The sequence below is a fragment of the Akanthomyces muscarius genome, chromosome 1, assembly GCF_028009165.1.
Source record: "Akanthomyces muscarius strain Ve6 chromosome 1, whole genome shotgun sequence".
In the NCBI taxonomy this organism is placed as follows: Eukaryota; Fungi; Ascomycota; class Sordariomycetes; order Hypocreales; family Cordycipitaceae; genus Akanthomyces; species Akanthomyces muscarius.
In genome coordinates this window covers 5,714,826-5,736,119 of record NC_079241.1, presented here as the reverse complement: position 1 = coordinate 5,736,119, position 21,294 = coordinate 5,714,826, and the positions used below count along the sequence as shown (strand labels likewise).

At 54.3% G+C, this 21,294-nt stretch overlaps 6 protein-coding genes across 7 annotated transcripts; 3 read left to right on the top strand and 3 right to left on the bottom strand.

The window, feature by feature from the left end:
• Nucleotides 1-2,273: 2,273 nt before the first annotated feature.
• LMH87_006936 (uncharacterized protein) lies at nt 2,274-7,970 on the top strand (the record flags this gene model as incomplete). The annotated part of the gene is made up of 3 exons (XM_056191946.1): nt 2,274-2,793; nt 2,849-7,797; nt 7,860-7,970. The coding sequence occupies 3 exons, from the start codon at nt 2,274-2,276 to the stop codon at nt 7,968-7,970; spliced, it is 5,580 nt and encodes a 1,859-aa protein (XP_056060214.1).
• A 576-nt stretch (nt 7,971-8,546) lies between these two features.
• LMH87_006935 (uncharacterized protein) lies at nt 8,547-9,274 on the bottom strand (the record flags this gene model as incomplete). Its single annotated transcript, XM_056191945.1, has 4 exons — nt 8,547-8,738; nt 8,840-8,890; nt 9,009-9,149; nt 9,272-9,274. The coding sequence occupies 4 exons, from the start codon at nt 9,272-9,274 to the stop codon at nt 8,547-8,549; spliced, it is 387 nt and encodes a 128-aa protein (XP_056060213.1).
• A 468-nt stretch (nt 9,275-9,742) lies between these two features.
• On the top strand, nt 9,743-11,245 carry LMH87_006934 (uncharacterized protein; the record flags this gene model as incomplete). Of its 2 annotated transcripts, none has more annotated exons than XM_056191944.1 (1): nt 9,743-11,245. In XM_056191944.1, one exon carries the CDS (start codon nt 9,743-9,745, stop codon nt 11,243-11,245), a length of 1,503 nt encoding a protein of 500 aa, XP_056060212.1. The 2 variants fall into 2 exon arrangements, with proteins under 2 accessions (XP_056060212.1, XP_056060211.1); XM_056191943.1 differs by having other exon boundaries at nt 10,082-11,245.
• Nucleotides 11,246-13,526: 2,281 nt separating this feature from the next.
• LMH87_006933 (uncharacterized protein) lies at nt 13,527-15,424 on the top strand (the record flags this gene model as incomplete). The annotated part of the gene is made up of 3 exons (XM_056191942.1): nt 13,527-14,388; nt 14,456-14,797; nt 14,850-15,424. The coding sequence occupies 3 exons, from the start codon at nt 13,527-13,529 to the stop codon at nt 15,422-15,424; spliced, it is 1,779 nt and encodes a 592-aa protein (XP_056060210.1).
• Nucleotides 15,425-15,816: 392 nt separating this feature from the next.
• On the bottom strand, nt 15,817-18,528 carry LMH87_006932 (uncharacterized protein; the record flags this gene model as incomplete). Its single annotated transcript, XM_056191941.1, has 3 exons — nt 15,817-17,040; nt 17,093-17,979; nt 18,036-18,528. 3 exons carry the CDS (start codon nt 18,526-18,528, stop codon nt 15,817-15,819), a joined length of 2,604 nt encoding a protein of 867 aa, XP_056060209.1.
• A 419-nt stretch (nt 18,529-18,947) lies between these two features.
• Nucleotides 18,948-20,992, bottom strand: LMH87_006931 (uncharacterized protein; the record flags this gene model as incomplete). Its single annotated transcript, XM_056191940.1, has 3 exons — nt 18,948-20,204; nt 20,259-20,867; nt 20,927-20,992. The coding sequence occupies 3 exons, from the start codon at nt 20,990-20,992 to the stop codon at nt 18,948-18,950; spliced, it is 1,932 nt and encodes a 643-aa protein (XP_056060208.1).
• Between the last annotated feature and the right edge of the window lie 302 nt (nt 20,993-21,294).

The window sequence follows — 21,294 nt, the reverse complement described above, 5'->3', positions numbered from 1 at the left end:
GGCGGTTTCTCTTCTCTCAACGTCCAGTGTCGGACGAGTCGGAAAAAATCAGGGCCACCAGGGAAGCTGGACTGGACCTTTGGTTGGAGGGCCGATATTTGGTAAAGCCGCGCCAGAGCGCACCACACTGGGCTGCTACAGTGCCCTACAGAGGACAGCTGCTAACGAGTTAGGTGCAGCGCTAGCAAGCTCACTACAAGGAGGTGTGTGTGGCTTCGCTCAAAAAAAATTAGTTCTGTTGGGGATTGTCGTGGTCCCTTTTTTTCGGGGGAGCTTTGGAGACGGAGGGGCAGATTTAGGTACCGGTACCTCCGCCACAGCTGTGGTTGGGGGTGCCGTTGGAGCAGCGGGCAGGCGGGCAGGGCCTAGCTTGGCTGTTGGGCCATGCAACGTTCTCCTGGAGACACAGCCAGCTCACTGGCCCTCTGGCCCTATTGGAAGACGCCAATTTGGCCAGGCTGCAACATCAGTGGTCAGAGATTGTTGACGAGGGGTGCAGCATGCAGATGAAAGCCGCCCCAATGGTACTGATAGCCAGGCACGCAGCGGTTATCAGTGGCTTGCAGGCTTGCGATTGTTGGCTACAGCCTGTCGATGCCCAAGACGGCAGGCGGTGAGGCGTCTAGAAGAAGCTCCGTCAGTATCGTGGTTCGTTGTGGCCTGATTGTGATGGGGAGGGGCGGGATAATACGGACAAATGGAAGAGTGAGTTATTTCTGGGTTGCCATTGACGTGTTATCAACCCGGTCGTATTGTGCTGAATCTGGGGGCGGATTGTACTGGTAACACGGGGTGAAGCTACCTGAGATATGTTGTATGTAGGGTACGAGTTGGAATCGAAGGCGTTGGTGAGGACAGCTCGCGATTTTGGTCATACATAATCACAATCTTCTACAGAATCTCTCGGTGGTAGTGGAAGCATTAATACGTCGCAGCCAGCAAATTTATTTACTTGAAAAAACTATTCTGGTCCAAAGACTCAAGAACAACGTTGACAAGAACGACTGCTTGTAAGCTGCCCGGCATCGCAACGGTATAGCCCGGTATCAGTACAGTCCCGAATATGTCGCTTCAGCCACTTACGATTGATTCCAACCATGTTCTGCATCTAGAAGATTGCGTGCTGCAATAGAGCGGCCAACCTCTGCCGCCTGTCAAGTAGAACTTTTAGACGGGTAATGACGGGCTTCCAGATTCATGTAGATGCGGCAGCCACCCCTTTAGCGCAGCTTTGTACCGGTACATCTCAGCGAAATTACGTAGTGCTCCAACCCATCGACCGCTTTTCAGTGCTTGCAGGGCCTACAGGGTGCTTGGGTGGGGCGCTGCTCCGTTGTGCCGGGCAGAAAAAAAAATCAAACAAAAAAGTCTCGCTGGCGACGGCTCTGCGCCACAGGCCAGGGCAACATGGCGTACCTAAGTGCTCTTAAATGCAACCGCAAGTGCTCGAGGCTGCTGAAAACTCTGTGACTGCGCCGATGCATTGCCGTGGAATAAAGTGTTGAATGATATCGCTACTGGCTGATTGCCTTGTTTACTACAGTACTCCGTACAGCCGCGCAAAACTCCCCTTTCCCACAAGTGGCCCGGCTTTTGACATTAGTGTCTCCTCTGGGGAATATTCTGCCTGCTCCCGGAAAAGCAGACCTTTCCCTGTTGGGCTTAGAACCGCAATCTGGTTGAGGCGCCTCGCTGCAGGTGTGCTGCACTGGTGCTGCAACATCCCCCAATTTTTTCTTCGCAGTCGCTTCAGCGCAGCTTGCGCAGCTCTCCTTGGGGACTCTGCTGTGGGTCCTTCAGTTCAACAATCCGAGCCGCTGCCATCCGCGCCGCCACAAGGCCCGGAGGCTAGAGGCTAGAGACGACCAGGCCTGCCTCTGCTGAGCTCCAAACTCCGTTTGGTCCCGTCTCGTCCCCCCCAAAACTCTGCCCACCTTGTCGTAGCCTGCCAGGCACCCTTGGACAACGATTTACACTTTTGTAATTCTCTCCTCCTGCATCCTAATACTTGCATCTTTCGTCTTCGTTCTACTTGTCCCTTATCCATACCACTCTACCACCAGCCTTGGAATCGCCTCTCCAAAGCTGCCGCTCGAAGCTGGGTTGCGCGGGACCCTTAATTTCTACCCCCCGAACAGCCTCTATCCATCATCACAGCATTGGCGCGTGCGGCTCTTTGCAACCGGTAGCAATCTCCAGCTGCCTTTGCGATACAATTCTCAACACATCTCTGATTCCGCATTCGACCTCCTATTTTCGACCTGCCTCTCAAAATGCGTCCCGAAGTCGAACAAGAACTCTCCCACACCCTGCTCATCGAGCTTCTCGCCTACCAGTTTGCATCGCCTGTCAGATGGATTGAAACACAGGATGTCTTCCTCGCCGAGAGGACGGCTGAGCGCGTGGTCGAGGTCGGCCCTGCCGACACTCTGGGTGTCATGGCTAAGCGTACCCTCGCCTCCAAGTACGAAGCCTATGATGCCGCCAAATCTGTACAGAGACAGATTCTTTGCTACAACAAAGACGCAAAGGAGATCTATTACGATGTTGATCCGGTAGAGGACGAGCCAGAGCCCGCTGCCCCTGCTGCCGCAGCTTCTGGAGGTGCTGCGCCGGCTGCCGCCGCTCCCGCCGCCGCCGCCGCGCCGCCTCCCCCCAGTGCCGGCCCAGCAGCCCAGGTTCCCGATCAGCCTGTCCAGGCCGTGGATATTGTCCGCGCTCTCATTGCACAAAAACTCAAGAAGCCTCTGCTTGATGTTCCTCTGAGCAAAGCAATCAAAGACTTGGTTGGCGGTAAGTCTTCCCATCTACACGATAGCGCATTTCGCCCACTGACAGCTTTATCCAGGCAAGTCGACACTACAAAATGAGATTCTTGGTGATCTCGGAAAAGAATTTGGCTCTACTCCCGAGAAGCCCGAAGATACCCCTCTAGACGAGCTCGGTGCATCCATTCAGCCCACTTTTGACGGCAACCTAGGCAAGGTCTCACAGTCACTCATCGCGCGTCTCATTTCGTCAAAGATGCCTGGTGGCTTCAACATCACAGCTGCGCGCAAGTATCTCGAGACAAGATGGGGTCTTGGTTCTGGTCGCCAGGACGGTGCTCTGCTGCTGGCTCTAACCATGGAGCCTGCGGCCCGTCTCGGTGCCGAAGGCGACGCCAAAGCTTTCCTCGACGATGTCACCCAGAAATACGCTGCTAATGCTGGCGTCAGCCTTACTACCACTGCTGCTGCCGATGCGGGCGGCGGCGGTGGCGGCGGTATGATGATGGATCCTGCCGCCATCGATGCCCTGACCAAGGACCAGCGCGCTCTGTTCAAGCAGCAGCTCGAGCTCTTCGCTCGTTACCTCAAGATGGACCTTCGCTCTGGCGACAAGGCCTTCATCAACTCTCAAAAATCCGAAAAGGTCCTACAGGCTCAGCTAGACCTCTGGACTGCCGAACATGGTGACTTTTATGCCTCGGGCATTGAGCCTGTCTTTAGCCCCCTCAAGGCCCGCACATACGACTCCTCGTGGAATTGGGCCCGCCAAGATGGTCTCAGCATGTACTTTGAGATCATTTTCGGAAGACTCCAGACTGTTGACCGCGAAATTGTCAGCCAGTGTATTCGCATCATGAACAAGTCTAACCCGAAGCTGCTCGACTTTATGCAGTACCACATCGACAACTGCCCGACCGAACGCGGCGAAACGTACAAGCTTGCCCAAGAGCTTGGATACCAGCTCATCGAAAACTGCAAGGACGTCTTGAATGTCGCGCCTCATTACAAGGATGTCGCTGTGCCTACTGGCCCTCGCACTACCGTTGACGCTCGCGGCAACCTCAACTACGAGGAAGTCCCCCGCGCCAGCTGCAGAAAGCTGGAGCACTACGTCCAGCAGATGGTTGAGGGTGGCAAGATCTCCGAGTACGGCAATCGTACCAAGGTCCAGAGCGATCTCCAGCGCATCTACAAGCTCATCAAGCAGCAGCACAAAATGTCCAAGACGTCTCAACTTGAAATCAAGAGCCTCTATGGTGATGTACTGCGCTCTCTCGGCATGAACGAAAACCAAATCATTCCCAAGGAAAACGGCAAGAGTCGCAGGGCTACCACTCTCAAGGGCAGCAGCAACAACAAGGGCCGCGTTGAGACAATTCCGTTCCTTCATCTCAAGAAGAAATCTCTCCACGGCTGGGACTACAGCAAAAAGCTCACTTCTGTCTACCTCGACTGCCTTGAAGAGGCTGCCCGCTCTGGTGTCACTTACACTGGCAAACATGTCCTCATGACTGGCGCTGGCGCTGGCTCCATTGGTGCTGAGGTCCTCCAGGGCCTGATTAGTGGCGGTGCTCGCGTTGTTGTTACCACTAGTCGCTTCTCCAAGGAAGTCACCGAGTACTACCAGTCCATGTATACTCGATATGGCTCCCGCGGATCTCAGGTTGTCGTTGTTCCCTTCAACCAGGGTAGCAAGCAAGATGTCGAAGCTCTCATTGACTACATTTATGACCCCAAGAACGGTCTCGGCTGGGATCTCGACTACATTGTGCCTTTTGCTGCCATATCTGAGAATGGCCGCCAGATTGACAGCATTGACTCGCGCTCTGAGCTCGCCCACCGCATCATGCTTACTAACCTCGTCCGTCTTCTTGGATGTGTCAAAGCTCAGAAAGCTGAGCGAGGCTTTGAGACCCGCCCGGCCCAAGTTGTTCTTCCCCTGTCGCCCAACCACGGTACCTTTGGCAACGATGGTCTCTACTCCGAGTCCAAGCTTGCCCTCGAGACTCTATTCAACCGATGGTACTCTGAGAGTTGGGCCAACTACCTCACCATCTGCGGTGCTGTCATTGGTTGGACTCGTGGCACTGGCCTCATGTCCGGCAACAACATTGTTGCCGAAGGCGTTGAGGCTTTTGGCGTGCGCACCTTTTCTCAGCAGGAGATGGCTTTCAACCTGCTTGGACTGATGTCTCCTACCATTGTTGATCTTTGCCAGTCCGAGCCTGTCTTTGCTGATCTCAATGGTGGTCTGCAGTTCATTCCCAACCTGAACGAGGCGATGACCAAGCTTCGCAAGGATATCATGGAGACCAGCGAGATTCGCAGGGCTGTCACTAAGGAGAGCGCTATTGAAAACACAATTGTCAACGGTGCTGAGTCCGAGGTTCTGTACAAGAAGAAGACGATTGATCCCCGCGCCAACATCAAGTTCGACTTCCCTACCCTGCCTGATTGGAAGAAGGAGGTTGCTCCCCTGAACGAGAAGCTCAAGGGCATGGTTGACCTTGAGAAGGTGGTCGTCGTTACTGGTTTTGCTGAAGTTGGTCCCTGGGGCAACTCCCGCACCCGATGGGAAATGGAGGCCTCTGGCGAATTCTCTCTCGAGGGCTGCGTTGAAATGGCCTGGATCATGGGTCTCATCAAGAACCACAATGGCCCTATTAAGGGCAAGCCCTACGCCGGCTGGGTCGACGCCAAGACTGGCGACCCCGTCGACGACAAGGATATCAAGGCCAAGTATGAGAAATACATCCTGGACCACTCTGGTATTCGTCTGATTGAGCCTGAACTTTTCGCCGGCTACGATCCCAACAGAAAGCAGCTTCTCCACGAGGTTGTTATTGAGGAGGATCTTGAACCCTTCGAGTCCTCAAAGGAGACTGCTGAGGAGTTCAAGCGTGAGCACGGCGACAAAGTTGAGGTGTTTGAGATTCCTGAGAGCGGTGAGTATATCATCCGTCTGAAGAAGGGAGCTTCTCTCTGGATCCCCAAGGCTCTGCGCTTCGACCGCCTTGTTGCTGGACAGATCCCCACTGGCTGGGACGCCAAGCGTTACGGCATTCCTGAGGACATTATCGATCAGGTTGACCCTGTCACTCTGTTCCTGCTTGTATCCACTGCCGAGGCTCTGCTATCTAGTGGTATCACTGATCCATACGAGTTCTACAAATATGTCCACGTTTCCGAGGTCGGTAACTGCGTCGGTTCTGGTATGGGCGGTGCTACTGCTCTACGCGGCATGCACAAGGATCGTTACCTTGACCAGCCCCTCCAGAACGATATCCTCCAGGAGTCGTTCATCAACACCATGGCTGCCTGGGTCAACATGTTGCTCATCTCTTCATCTGGCCCCATCAAGACTCCCGTCGGTGCTTGCGCTACCTCTGTCGAGTCCGTCGACATTGGTTACGAAACCATTATGGAAGGCAAGGCTCGTGTCTGCTTCGTCGGTGGTTTTGACGACTTTGGCGAGGAAGGTTCCTACGAGTTTGCCAACATGAAAGCCACCAGCAATACTGTTGATGAGATGGCCCACGGCCGCACACCCAAGGAGATGTCCCGTCCCACAACCACCACCAGAAACGGTTTCATGGAGTCCCAGGGCTGTGGTGTCCAGGTTATCATGACTGCCAAGCTTGCCCTGGACATGGGTGTTCCCATCCACGGTATTCTTGCTCTCACTACCACTGCCTCTGACAAGATTGGACGCTCTGTTCCCGCTCCCGGTCAGGGTGTTCTCACGACTGCTCGTGAGAACGCGGGCAAGTTCCCCTCGCCTCTTCTGGACATTGACTACCGCCGTCGCCAGATTGAGCGCCGCAAGAAGCAGATCAAGCAGTGGCAGGAGTCGGAGCTTGAATTTGTTCACGACGAGATTAGCGCCATGAAGTCTCAGCAGGGCGAGTTCGATGAGAACGAATACGCACATGAGCGCGTCCAGCACATCGAGAAGGAAGCTGCTCGTCAGGAGAAGGAGCTTCTTCGCAGCATGGGCAACAACTTCTGGAAGAGCGATCCCAGCATCGCTCCTCTCCGTGGTGCCCTCGCTACCTGGGGTCTCACTATTGACGACCTCGGTGTCGCCTCTTTCCACGGTACTTCCACAAAGGCCAACGATAAGAATGAATCTTCTGTCATTTGCCAGCAGCTACGTCACCTCGGCCGTTCCGAGGGCAACGCCGTCCTGGGTATCTTCCAGAAGTACCTCACTGGTCACCCCAAGGGTGCTGCTGGTGCATGGATGATGAACGGCTGTCTGCAAGTCCTCAACACTGGCCTGGTTCCTGGCAACCGCAACGCCGACAATGTCGACCCCATCATGGAGGACTTCGACATGATTCTCTACCCTAGCCGTAGCATCCAAACCGATGGCATCAAGGCCTTCTCTGTTACCTCGTTTGGTTTCGGTCAAAAGGGTGCTCAGGCTATTGGTGTCCACCCCAAGTACCTCTTTGCTACTCTTGATGAGCGCACATATGCCGATTACTGCACCAAGGTTGAGGCTCGCCAGAAGAAAGCCTATCGCTTCTTCCACAACGGCCTCATCAACAACAGCCTGTTCGTTGCCAAGTCTAAGGCTCCTTACACCGATGAGCAGCTCAGCTCTGTTCTCCTCAACCCTGACGCTCGTGTCTCAACTGAGAAGAAGACATCTGATCTCACTTATGCCGCCAACTTTATGAAACAATCAGAGAAGGTTGTCTCTTCCACGCAGGCTAAGGAGACCCAGCAGGTGATGGAGACACTTGCTCGCAAGGTCGCTAGCCAGAATAGCAAGGTTGGTGTCGATGTTGAAGACATTTCTGCCATCAACATCGAGAACGATACTTTTATCCAGCGCAACTTCACTGCTAGTGAAATTGCGTACTGCAAGGAGGCTCCCAGTCCCCAGAGCTCTTTCGCTGGTCGCTGGAGCGCCAAGGAGGCTGTATTCAAGTCGCTTGGTGTCACTAGCAAGGGTGCCGGTGCCGCGATGAAGGAGATTGAAATCTCTCGCGATGACACTGGCGCACCCAAGGTCTCGGTAAGCTTATTTGACCCTTTACATTTTTTGTCAAAAACAGCCAGCTAACAAGGCCATTACAGCTCCACGGCGATGCCGCTTCCGCTGCCAAGCAAGCTGGCGTCAAGGACATCTCCCTGTCTATCTCTCATTCGGACAACCAGGCTATTGCCGTTGCCGTTGCGAGCTTCTAAGGGGTGTCTTATAATTGATGTTTGAGGAATGTTATTTTGCATGATGAAGAGAGCGGTTACAATGAATGTCTCGCGGTTAGAAGTCTTAAGAGTCGCTAAGATCCTATGAGCAAATTGATTATAATAGAACTTGTTAATATATATACTTTCAAATGTTAATCTCGCGTCACGCCTGTGCATGCCATTTCAAATCGCGCATGAGAATGCAAGGCAACACATTGTGACACGCTACTAATGAGAAGGGCGCGGTTTCTTTTTCGATTTTTTTTTTCTATTACTCAGTTTTCCTATATTTGACTCATCGCTCGGGTCTAGTCAGCATCACGGTGCAGTTGATATGCACTGTGTCGTGACTCTAGAGGCCGCGTCGCCGAAAAGAATCCTTCTTTGGTCTTTGCCCATCAACAATGAAAGGGTGTCAGAGAGGGCGGCGTGTCCATAGAATAAAAGCAAGGCGAAAAAGTCTATCCGTTGAATATCCCAGAAAGAAGCCGCAGAGGCTTTGGCTTGTTGATAGCGAATTAACAGTGCGGCCTCTGTTCGCCGCCTGGTCGAAATCCCATTCTCGTCATCGTTTCACTGTCCCCGGCCACGACCTCGCCCACCACGGCCACCGCCACGACCTCCACGGCCTCTGTCGCCGCCACCGCGACCGCCATGGTCGCCTCTCGAATGGCCGCCGCGGCCGCCGCGGAAGTTGCCCTGCTGGTTCTTTTGCGCCTCGGCCGCGTGCTCGATGATTTCTTCGGGAACTCGTAGGTATTTAATCTGTGGAGAAAAGAGAGCGAAGCGGATAGAGTCAGCTTTTCTTGTTCCGCAGCGTGCAACACAGGCTTTGGTAGGAGGGAGGGGGTGAGGATGTCACGTACATTGTTACCCTTGACGTAGACCTCTGGTAAGCGCATAAACTTGTCTCCTTCCTGCAACTGTTGTCAGCAACCTGCCTCCCTCGAAATAGCACGGATATTTCCTCGCGAGGAAGCTGAAGTTATGTGCATCGTTGGCGCGCGCCGGGCTATGGAGGAGCGGGATTCGTACAGGACTTGTTTGGACAACCTCTTTCAGCGTCAGGTTCATCCACGTATCGCAGTTGACAAGGTGGCCGTTGAGGGTCTCTCCGTTCTTGAGCTCGACCAGCATGGGGTGGCCCTGGGCGGCATTGAGCAGGCCGAGGGGCAGCTGCATTGGAACAAGCAGGTTAGCAGATTTCTAGATGCTTGATGGGGCGAGAGCAAGAGGCCGCAATGGGATGCGCGCGGGGATCGCGTGCGCGGGGCCCTGCGACCCTGGCAGGTCCGTACCATGTTGTCTTTGATCTGTATATGGTCGCGACAAGAATAGCGAGGCGAAAAGTAAGCTCAATGGCTTGCCTGGGTGTCGATGGGGAGCTTCTGCGGATGAGGTCACTTGGAGGGAGGAGCAAGATGGTGGTGGTGCTGGTCCGCTGCAAGACAGACCTCGCCAGTTGCATTGCCCCGGTTGCTGATTGCGGAAAAGCTTCCGCGTAGCGCCACCCAGAAAACGCTGGGCGTGCACCTCATCTCCCCTTTGGACCATCATCGAAATCCCCGACAGCGCTTAGGGGAGATGGAAACAGTCGAGGGGTAGAAAAGTTTGCAATGATGCAGCGCAGCGGGATAATATACGACGGGCTGTGGCGCTGCCTTTGCCCTTCTTTTGACAGGACAATGGTGCCGCACGCGGCGCGGCTCCCAATCGCTGTGCGCTCACGCCAGCTGCGCTGTGAGCTTGCGCGAGGACCTGCGATACCGATGACGCAACGCCGAATGTACAGCGCAGAATCGTCGCCATCAATCGACGCATACATTCGCGACATGCTCAGGCCGGGGCCAGGAGGAGCTACGAAGCCGGCGCCGAAGCAGATCAGTATAGTGACGGGCAAGGCGCCGCCAAGCGACGCAACGCTCTTCGCGGCGTCCATCGACGAGCTAATTGACCACCTACATACGCTGCGCGGCCGGGAAAAGCCATGGAAATACACGACATCACCTGTGGAGCGTCACAAGCGCATTGTGCACATTGTCAGGCACCTGGTTGTGCAGCGCCGGCAGCGCCTGACGGCCTTTCTCTACGAATGCGTGGTGGACACCATGGGCGATCCGGACAGCAGCGGCCTATCGCTCGTCCACCTCATGAAAGACATGGCGCAGCAGGGCATCGAGCCGACGCAGGCATTCTACAGCGGAGCGCTCGAGTCCCTCATGGTGCACCCCAACTACGTGGCCCTGCTCGAGATTCTAGAGCACACGCGCGCGCGCGACTGGCCCGAGAGCAGGCAGACCATCGCGGTTGCCTTACTCCGTGACGAGCAGTACGAGCTGGCCTACGACACGCTCATGGAGCTGCACACCAGCAATACCCGGGTCGACCCGTGGATCTACGACATCTTTGTGTTTGCGCTTGGCAGGATGGGCTTCGTGGATGAAATGACGGAAATCTTGGCGGCACGGCTGTCCCTAGCCTCTACGCAGGGCCTGGGCGCGCTGCAATTCTTTGCCCTGGACGTCTGCAGCGCTGCGTTCCACTACCCCGGCACAGTCGCCGGATGGAACACGCTGGTTCGCAACGGCAAGGTGAATCCCTCGGACGGCATCTTGGAAAACGTGATTAACACGGCCGCGCGACAAGCCGACACGGCACTCGCCAGCGAGGCGCTCGACATGCTGGCGCAGCGGACCCGTGTGCAGGACTACCACTACGACAGCGTCATCGACGCCTTCATCCTGGGCGACGACCTGGCCTCGGCCACGCGCCTGCACTGCATCATGCACACCAGCGGCATCCCCGTCACCAAGGCCGCAGCGAAGCGCCTCGTTGCCGCGGCCGCGCACCGCGGCCGCGAGCTCAACGCGTGGCTGCGCAGCGCGTCCGACGAGGAGAGCCTGCTCGCGCCGCCGCGCCTCGTCAACGCCGCCATCAACAGGCACGTGCTCGAGGCCGACGCGGACCTCGCCATGGAGCTCTACGCCCGATATGAGCAGCTGTGCGGCGAGAAGTGGCCGCCGCTCGAGGTGCTGCTGCAGCTGCTTCCGCACTGCGACGGCGAGAGCAGCACGGTGGCCGAGATGAGCGACCGCCTGCTCGAGGAGCTGGCGGCGCAGGAGCGTGAGGAGTCGCGGCAGATGGTCGCGCAGAAGCTCCAGGTGGCGATTGAGCGTCTGATGCTGGATGGCAGGACGGCGGAGGAGGGCCGTCGCTTCGAGGAGAAGCTCGGCGCGATGCTGCAGCGGCCCCAACTTGAAGAGGGCCCCTAGTCGTTTGCTGTTGCTATCTACTCGACTTGCATTCATCAAATTCGAAATAATAAGCCAGCCGAGGGACGTCGGTGCACGGAATATCGGAAGCCAGGGACGACAGAATTACAAGGATGGAGATGGCCTGCTTCGCAAAGTGACCGAAAGTAGAAGAGAGCGACTTGTCTCCCCTGTAATTACTTCTGTATTTTTATCTTGCTACATTCAAAAACTATTCCATGTATATCAATTTCTCTAATTCGCTAGTCTTATATCCGGCACTGCTCGGTTGCTGTTTGCGAATCAAACGCCATTGTCTCCGATCGGGCAAAGCATCGGCGTTTAAGGGTACCGTCTCGTCCGACTATGTCCGCGCTTCCAAACTTGGTTGGCGAGACGCAAAGTCTATACCAAACCATGATGAGCTAGGTTTGGTTGTCACATGGTATTACTCTGTTACTTTTTTTTTTTTTTTTTTTTTTTCATCCTGCTTGCCCAAGGCTGAAGGCAGGGGGGAAAAGATCAAAAGCGAGCCCAGCGTTGACGAGCCCAGCGTTGACGAGCCCAGCGTTGACGAGCCCAGCGTTGACGAGCCCAGCGTTGACGAGCTACCGATGTGGTCCAGTATCTCGCTCAGTGTAATCGCGCCCCGCGAAATGCGACTTTGACACAGTCCAACGGTGAAGCAGTGAATACATTTAGGCTTCTGCTTCTATTATGGGGGTTTTTATTTTATTCGGTTTTTTTCTTCTTTTTTTTTTCTTTTTCTTCTTCTTAGAATGCTCAGTCTACCTAATAATCCCGCCAAAACTCCGCAAGCCTTTCTGCGGATTCATTTATACCGCTACGGCGGTCTGTACGATGCAAGTACTGCTAGATTTCTAAGCTTAAATTACAGCAGAACCCCGCCGTATCTGGACAGTTTAGGTTTGTCGTGGGAGATTGCGTGCGCAGAGCTGTTTATCGCGATCAGCGCAGGGCTTTTCTTGGACTGACCGAGCAGGCACTCGCACGCCATCAGTGGCAGACCGTGAGAAACCAAAACGTGTTTGCAATTAGTTAGCCCGGGTTCATTGCTAATTCAAAAGCAATCCAGGTTTGTAATCCATGCTCTTGGTGGCTTGCCCTAGCTGTCACATTGTTGAGCTAGGCCGAACTGGTGGGTAAGTTATGGCGTCAGCCCGCTTGCCGCAGCAGCAACACTGTTCATTTTTTGGCCGTTTATTGTCCATGAATCAGCAGATATTTTTTTTCGTCTGGGTTTACGCCGATATTAGCAGCTGTTGTTTTCAAGACTATTGGTTTTATGCTGGTCAAATGCGGTGAGGCTGCCATGTGTGCTGCCGATTTTGTCCTTGGTCGCAGCACCAGTGGCCGACCCTGTTGCGGTTGAGCCAGCAGAGCAAAACACTCGGATTGCACGAGTATCAATAAAAAGTACAATAAAATGGTAAACTCAGTGATTCCATTCATATCAGCACTAAAAACGAAATTCACGGCAATGATCCTCAGCACAACTCTGCAGGGCAAGAGTCCCACATCTAACTTGCAGTTTGACTCAAAGCCTTCTCCCCACCGATGGTTGGTTGGTAATCCAAAATCCGAACAGCCACAAGCTTTTCCTAGCACCGATGTGCCGCGACACTTGTCAAACTAACTAGTAACTTACAGCCTTATTACCAGTACTCCGTCACAAGCCCACAATTTACCTCCTGCCGGTAGAGTCGTGCTTTGATTCGTCCTCGCGCCAGATTCTACCACGGTTCCTACTCCAGTCAGCTCTATCGAGCAGTAGCCCGGCCACCGTTTCCCTACGCTAGTGCAGCCAAGCCTTCATTTATTTTCACTTGTCCGTTATTCTTCTTCGGATTTATAAGAGTGAATGGGGCCTCGCATAGTAAAGCCGCCAGCCAAACTAACTCCGCCGCAGCTCGGGTCTTACCTGTAATCCCCATGCACTTTTCCCTTTTGAGCAGCCTTGTCTTCTCTTGATTAATCAGGTTGGAGTGACACATCAGGGCATTCATTTTTAATTGTTCCCTTCCTGCAGGTTCCATAGTTGAGCCTCCTTCCGACAGCCGAAGCAAGATGTGGACGCCTACTTGTATAAGTATGCAGGTCTTCCCCTTCAAGTAAATAGATTTGTATAGACATCATCAGATATCATTGCATCTGCCTACGCATACAACAGTCTCCCTTGACCACTCGGCTTCGACCATCTTGAAATACTGCGTCTACTTATACCAAGACTACAGTCTCTCTCCAGTAGCAGTCTTTCCGTCCACCGTTTAAATCACAAGTAATGGCGGACATCATTCGCGATGCCGCCGTCGGCCAGTTCATTCGCTGGGTCACCGGCAACCGCTACCTCCAGTACCCCGAGGAGAAGCCCGACTTCCAGCTCCCCGAGGCCTACGCCAACATTCTCAACGGCGTCAACCTCAGCAACCGGCCGCCCACATTCAAGTCTTCGACGACCCTCGACGACGATGCCGCGACAGATAGCGACGACGCCGCGACGGTAGCCGCCGCGGCCCCGTCGCCTCTGGCGCACGTCCCGTCGCACCGCTCCGGCATCAACAACATCACCGAGTCGGCGCTCGAGGCCGACACGCTGCACAATCTCGAGAAGAAGCAGTCCCTCGCCATCGCGCCGCAGCAGACCAAGGACGGCGCCATCCTCGTCGACTGGTACTTTACCGACGACCAGGCCGACCCGCACAACTGGTCCAACAGCAAGCGCAACGCCATTGCGCTCGTCATCTGCCTGTACACCTTTGTCGTCTACACGACCTCGGCCATTTACACGGCCTCCACCGAGGGCGTCATGGAGGAGTTCAGCGTGAGCACCCTCAAGGCCTCGCTCGGCCTCTCCCTCTACGTCCTCGGCTACGGCGTCGGCCCGCTCATCTTCTCGCCGCTCAGCGAGATCCCCCGCATCGGCCGCAACCCCGTCTACGTCGTCACCATGTTCCTCTTCGTCATCATCTCCATCCCCACGGCGCTCGTGCACAACTTTGCCGGCCTCATGGTCCTGCGCTTCCTTCAGGGCTTCTTCGGCTCGCCGTGCCTGGCCTCGGGCGGCGCGTCGCTCGGCGACATGTACAGCCTGATGGCGATTCCCTACGCCATGATGGCCTGGGTCTCTGCTGCTTACTGCGGACGTAAGTTTTCGACACGATGTTCACATCTTTCGGGTTACAGGCAGAGATACTGACAATTTGGCAACAGCTGCCCTTGGCCCTCTTCTCAGCGGCTTCTCCGTCCCCGTCATGGGCTGGCGCTGGTCCCTGTACGAGTCCATCTGGGCCTCGTCTCCCATCTTCATCCTCATGCTCGTGTTCCTCCCTGAGACGAGCAGCGCGACCATTCTGCTGCAGCGCGCCCAGCGTCTTCGCAAGGTCACTGGCGACGCCCGCTTCATGTCCCAGAGCGAGATTGACCAGCGCAGCCAGAAGATGACTGCCGTATTCATCGACGCGCTCATCAAGCCTCTTGAAATCACCATCAAGGATCCCGCTGTCTTGTTTGTCCAGATCTACAGCGCCATCATTTATGGCATCTACTACTCCTGTAAGTCGAGAGCCTCGTCCCTTGCTTGATCTAAAACTAACGAGAGGAATAGTCTTTGAGGTCTTCCCTCTGGTTTACCCCGTTGATTACCACATGAGCCTCGGCCAGATTGGTCTCGTTTTCCTGTGCATCTTGATCTCGTGCCTCATTGGTGTCGTTGGCTACTTCTGCTACCTGTACTTCTACATGAACCCGCGCATCGTCAAGTACGGCTTCGGTGCCCAGGAGGAGCGTCTGATTCCCGCCCTTGGCGCTGCCTTTGGCCCGACGATCGGTCTCTTCCTCTTCGCCTGGACCGCTCGCGCGTCGATCCACTGGATCGTGCCCACCATCGGCATCACCATCTATGGCGCCACCGTCTTCGTGGTCATGCAATGTATCTTTGTGTACATTCCCCTCAGCTACCCCATGTATGCGGCTAGTCTGTTTGCCGCCAACGACTTCTTCCGCAGCGCTCTGGCCTGCGGCAGTGTTCTGTTTGCCCACCCTCTCTTTGGAAACTTGGGTGTTGCCCGTGGCACCAGTCTTCTTGGCGGCCTGAGTGTCATTGGCATCGTCGGCATCTGGCTTCTGTACTTCTACGGTGCTAGATTGCGTGCTATGAGCAAGTTTGCGCTTGCGGATTAGACAATGATACTTGGGAATGACGGTACCTGATAGAAAGGGCCTTTGGTTATTGGATAATCGGTTATACCAGCATAGAGCATAGACAGCGTTGCATTTGGGCTACATTCAACTTAATACACACATGATCATTTTAAACCCTAGTCATATTTCCTCGAGCAAACATATTCGAGACACAATGTTAAGTGTTCAGGCCATCCTGGCTTTTAAAAGAAGCATTTGGTATCTCTTGTGCCGAAGCACATCGGAAGCTAAAAACCAGGCCAAGACCAGGCCAAGACCGTAAACGCCAATCCTCCAGAATCACTGGGTTTCCCATATGTTTCCCGTATTGTTATGTACATATCTTCCAACGGAGATCGGATCTCGCCAAAGACTCGAATCAGCTACTGGCGTCAGTTCCAGCCACCACCGCCACCAGATCCTCCCCAGCTATGGTTAGACTGTGTGTTGGTCGCAGAGCCGCCATGGAGACCATTAAATCCATACCAGGACTGTTGAGAAGACTGTGGCTGATTCGGTGCGGCTGAGACTTGCTGCTGTACAGGTTGCGACGAATACGACTTGCGTGAGGAGCCGTGCTTAGCTGCCCCCATCACGCCTTGCATTCTGTCACTGCCACCACCTGTACTGCGGTGCTGATTAGGTGGGTGCACCGACAGCATCGTATTGCCCGTATTGCTGCTCCCTCCGTAGCCGTGTATTCTCTGAAGAGTATCCGTCGCCGCAACATCTTGTCCGCGACTTGGCCATGAACCCGTGGCAGCGTTAGCATGTGTAGGGTCCGGGGGCTTCTGCTGGTTGAATGATTTAGGGTGTGCGTCGCTGCGATATGCGTTAGGATCATACGCAATCCTCTCGGGTGCAGTTTCTTGGAGTTGTGGGTATGCTCCCTGATTCTGGCCATAGCTGGGATTTTGTCGATACGGATCGCTTGCGTACTGCGGCTGAGTGACCGGTTGGCCGTAAGGATTAGGCGGAGAACGATCAAAGGCAAGCGAATTGCGTGGTTGTGCCTCATGTCTCCTGGGGTTATGGCGCTCGAGGGGACTCTCGTGCCTTTCGCGAGGGGGCGGAGCGATGAGAGCTTGAACCGGTGTCGGTATGCGGCTCTTAGCCTTTGCTGTAGGTTTCGACACTCGCTGCGATCGTTTGGGCGCCGCAGTTTCCACAACAGTTCTGGCATTATTTGGCAGCGGTTCTTTCGTCGCTGCACTAGGGGCCGGAGGATAGTAGACGCGCCCTTGGGGTAGTGCGAGGCCACCTGAATTCCAATTAAGGGAGCTAGTCGGGGCACGATATTCGTATGTAGGTTGGAGGCTCGCTTCTCCAATTGGGCGGGAGCCATTGCCTTCCTCATCTGGAGTGATTTGCATCATATCGGCGATGGGAACCTGGCCATAAGCTGATGGTTGCCGTTGATCTTCGGCTTGTGTGTGGACAGCATCTGCTCTAGCGTCTTCTGCCTCGCCTTCGGCATCAACATTCTCCGACATTACAGTGTCTTCATCCTCTGTCACAAAAGCAGCAGATTTCCTGTTTCTAGGCTTGGCCGCTGGATACTCGCAGGTCAACCCGGACTCTTGGCACACAGTACAAGTGGGCCTCTCTTTCGAGCACTGGACAAGGTTAGATAGATGATTGCCTTATTTGCATGTGTTCACGACTTGCCTTGAATTTCGAAAGCTTGCAGTTGAAGCAAAAAACTCGTGATTTCGCTCCGGCTTTGGCTTTCTGTGGTGTCTTTGTCTTTGGCGCCCCATTTGTTTCAGCGGCAGAATTGTCTGCTCCAAGATTATCGCTAGCAGAATCGTTCGCAAGGCGATGAGGGTTCACGGAGCCAGACGCTATTGATTCGGCATCAGGCTGGCCCGCGGGTAGCCGTGGGCTGTCCTTCTTCGCTGGATGAACAATGTGCAGTCTCTCTGCGCCGTACTTAGCGAGCATGTTCAGTGACTCAGTCTGCACTTCAGGCGACTGGTTAGAGAAGATACTGAATTGATCCGCATTGAGAGTGGCGGGGTCGATGCCAGCCTCGATTAGTTTGTTGGTAGCCGTTTCGCGCCGTCGCGCTGCTTCTTCGGGCGACACATTCAACGATGCTGTATTGTTTTTTGGCTGTGGCGCCGCACCGCTGTTAGGCACAAGGTCTCCGGTCGTTGCTGCTGAAAGAGCTGCGAGAGCAACATGATCCGCAGCGTCAATTGCAGTTGTCATACCGTTGGCCGACGCGAAGCCCTCTGTCATCGGAACCAATTCGGCCTGTGATAGTTGGTTCTTCGCGCCCTTTTTAGGCCGTGGCCTCGGCTTCTTAGGAACTGGTTCTCCATCTGCACCAGTCGCGGCCCGTTTTCTGCGTGGCGTGTCACTCTTCCTTGCCGATCCGGGCGCCTTCTGCTTAGAAACGGCTCTGGGCGGCGGAGGTGGCGGTTTGAACAAGTCGTATACTTCACCAACGGTCCGGTGGAATGGGGTGTGGGAATAATTGACAGTTATGGCACTGTTGGTTTTGGAAAAGGTAATCGTTACGGTTCCTCGACAATCGAATGCAGGCCGCGCTGATAAAGTCAGCAACCGCTCAGTCGCCAATCGCTCATCTTCGATGGAGATTTACCCCTAGACACGAAATCCAGCTCCTTTTGGCTGTAATCAAGAATTGCATGTGTCTGCGCCGCCTTGCCGTGCCGAGTCCACTGCTGCCATGAGTGGTTGCAGACATACGCGAGCACCCAGCCCTGCGCTTTGCGCAACTCATCTATACCAGACCATGTGCTTCCGTCGATATTACCGAGGGCGTTGAGTATTTCTTGCGATACGGCACGTTGCGTGATGGGGTTCTGCTGTGGCTGCGACACGAGAGCCTCGCGGGCGGTGATTCTGCTGAGGCTGGGGTCGACGTTATCGCCATCGCCGCCGAAAATCGTGAACTGTGTCGAGGGGCCGATGTCGATGCTAATTTTCATATGCTCCGCGCGCGTTTCAGTCACTTTTCCCTCGAATACATCGCGGAAGCGAGACTGCACTTCGTCGAGGCTGGCGCAAGCTTCTTCGCGGGTCGGTTCCTCCTCCGCCGCGCCGAAGTTGAATGAAGCCAGAAAGTCCGCCATCTCGGGCCGGCTCACCCGCGTCTGAGTCGCCGCCGATAGCCGAATGTCAGATTGGAGTCTTTCGAGATGGAGTGGGCAAGCTCCGCCGTCCGGCGCAATAATGCTGACGAGGATACGGCCACAACTCGTTGGCGCGCGAGCGCTTCTAGACTTGTGGGGCGCGTGGCTTTGCAGAGCCAAAAGCGCGATCATCTCCGCCCGCGAGAAGGAGCATTGGTCTTGTTGCCCGCAACGAATATACGCGTGGCAGAACACGTGGATTTATTTAACATGACTGAATATACCGTGAGCAATCACCACGTTGACTCCCGAGCAGCATTGATTTTGTTTTATCTTTCCCACAGTTTTTACAGTGCACTTATTGTTTAACAGACCAAGTGTGGAACCGACGCAAGCCAACCATGGCATGCATCTGTCCATCAGTTCTCTTCTATCCATTGCTCTATCCTCTCTATTATATCAGCTTTTCTGCCACTGGTACTCAGGCCCTTTGCTCCGGCGATGTCTTTCAGTTGAACAACCGTCATTTTCGAGATTGATCCGTCGTCTACGGCAGCTTTCAGCTGTGCAGGCGTCAGACCAGGTCCGCTTGGTTGGGCAGAGGCCGTCCTTCCACGCTTGGCTGGCCGTTCTGGCAGCTCGTCATCAATCTCTCTCTTGACTGCTCTTTCTGCCGTGGCTGATTTTGCCTCGCTGGAGAGAGTCTCTGACCACTCTTCGAGATAGCCACCAGCCCGTTTGCTAATAGCCTTGAACTTGGGCAGGGTGGCGTCTTCAGCTGTTTCTGGCACTTCCTCTTCGAGAGCAAGTGCCTGCAGGATTTTGTAGTGCCATTGAAGCGATGGGTTGGGGTACTTGGTTGGGTTGTACATTGCCTTGGGCAGCTGTAGCTGTTGAATGATTGTGCGCATTTGAGTCTTGAGATCATCCGACGCCTGCGCCAGCTTGCCAGGAGCTTTGATGTCTCTGAGATCATCCGCAAAAGGAAGGGGGTACAGCCAGAGTCCAGCGGGCAGGAATGGTGTTCCGGAGTCTTCGTCTGATTGTGACTTTGAGGGAATGATAGCGGATAGTATCGGATTCGCGTTAGATCGTACGATACACCACGCAAGAGCGACCTTGTCGTCTTTTAGCAACTTTTGCCACAGCGCTGTGAAAACACGCGTAGAGCCGACGTAATCCTCTTCGCTCGGATAGATGAATGTGGATTTCTTGACACTGCTCCAGAGCGGGATTGCGCGGCGAGATTTAAAGCCAATGATGCGGATGATGGGGCTACCAAAGTCCTTGAGGCTCTTCTGCTCCTCGGGGGAGAAGTACACATATTCGCCGCCAAACTTATAGGCCTTCTTTATTTCGCCCTTCTCGACTGTACGTGTGCTGTCTTCCGCGATTCGTGTTGTTTCACCCATTGCCAGCTGCGGTTTTTCGCCATCCAGCCATATATAGCAGGTTCTTGCCGGGGCTTGTCTGTGAATAATGTTGTATCCCTTGACAGAAATTCGCAGACCAGGCGCAATCTCCAATGGCAGATTTGAAAACAGCGATCGCTTTGGAGTTTGTTTTAAGTTGATGTTTGAGATGAGGGAAGTAAGCAGATTAAGCCCGTCCCCAGACTTGGAGACAGCGACTTCTTGGGGATTGGCTTCGGCCAACGGGTCACGATATAGAATGTCCTAGAGCAAGTATCAGAAAAATGCGACCGTACATAAGCAGAAACAAAAACATACGTCGTAGAACTTGCTCAGATCAAATTTGGAGTCTTGATGCGAAATGGGGAACAAGTCTATTGACACGCCCAAATCATACAAGTCTTTTGCGCGCACAGCAGCAGCTGATCTGGCGGCCTTGTCTGTTGAGTGCGGGTTGTCGTTGTCGGTGACCAGAAACAAGCGCCGACTTCCAAAGTTGGCAGCTCGCGTTGTGAAAATCTGGTTGGCGCAGAATAATACGTTTGACATGGAGACAGTCTCAGGGGTCGGTTTGAGAATATCGTCTTCAGTCTCTTCGTCTTCGACAAGCGACTTCAGGGCTTTGACGTCGTCTGCAGATGGTACATCCAGATCGGTAAAGAGATAACAGTGGGGGTAGCCCAATCCGCTCTTTCCGCTCTCATCGAGTTGAAATCTGGTCTTTTCGGTGCCAAAGAGCAATATGCCAATCATGTCCTTCGGATTGGATATGATGCGCTGCTCCACAAAGTGGTATGCGCACTTCAAAGCGGCCTGAACGGGGCTATCGCGGTCTGCTTTCTTGGAGTCTGAAGGCGGGGGTGCCTTGAGCATTGACTCGCTGACCTCAATCGCCAGCAAAACGGCATCTTTTTGCGCTTTGTATGACTGTGTTCATTAGCACGATGAGAAGTTGACGCAGTGAACCAGTGCTGGACGGCACTCACGGTTTCGTCGATTTCTTGATCACCCTCGTCTTCGTCATCCCATCTCCAGTCGTTGCTCTCTGCCATTTTGGCGAATATGCTGGATGAAGTAGATAGAGACTTTGGATACCACCAGGGCACGGAGCAGACCAACTATTGGTTATATACGAAGCTCACCATGAAGCAGCTGGCACGGTAGCGAGTGGGTCCTCTGGATGCTGCCTAGAGGTCGCTCCAGGCACGAACGCGCTGGTGAAGGCCACGGCCAAAGCAGCCTCGCGTTTCCACACGAAATCACGTGCGTCATTGATTATTAGCTACACAGCGATTGGCCACCTATAGCGTTAGCAGCTACTTAGGTTTATGGCCGTAGAGCTGTTTGTAGCCAA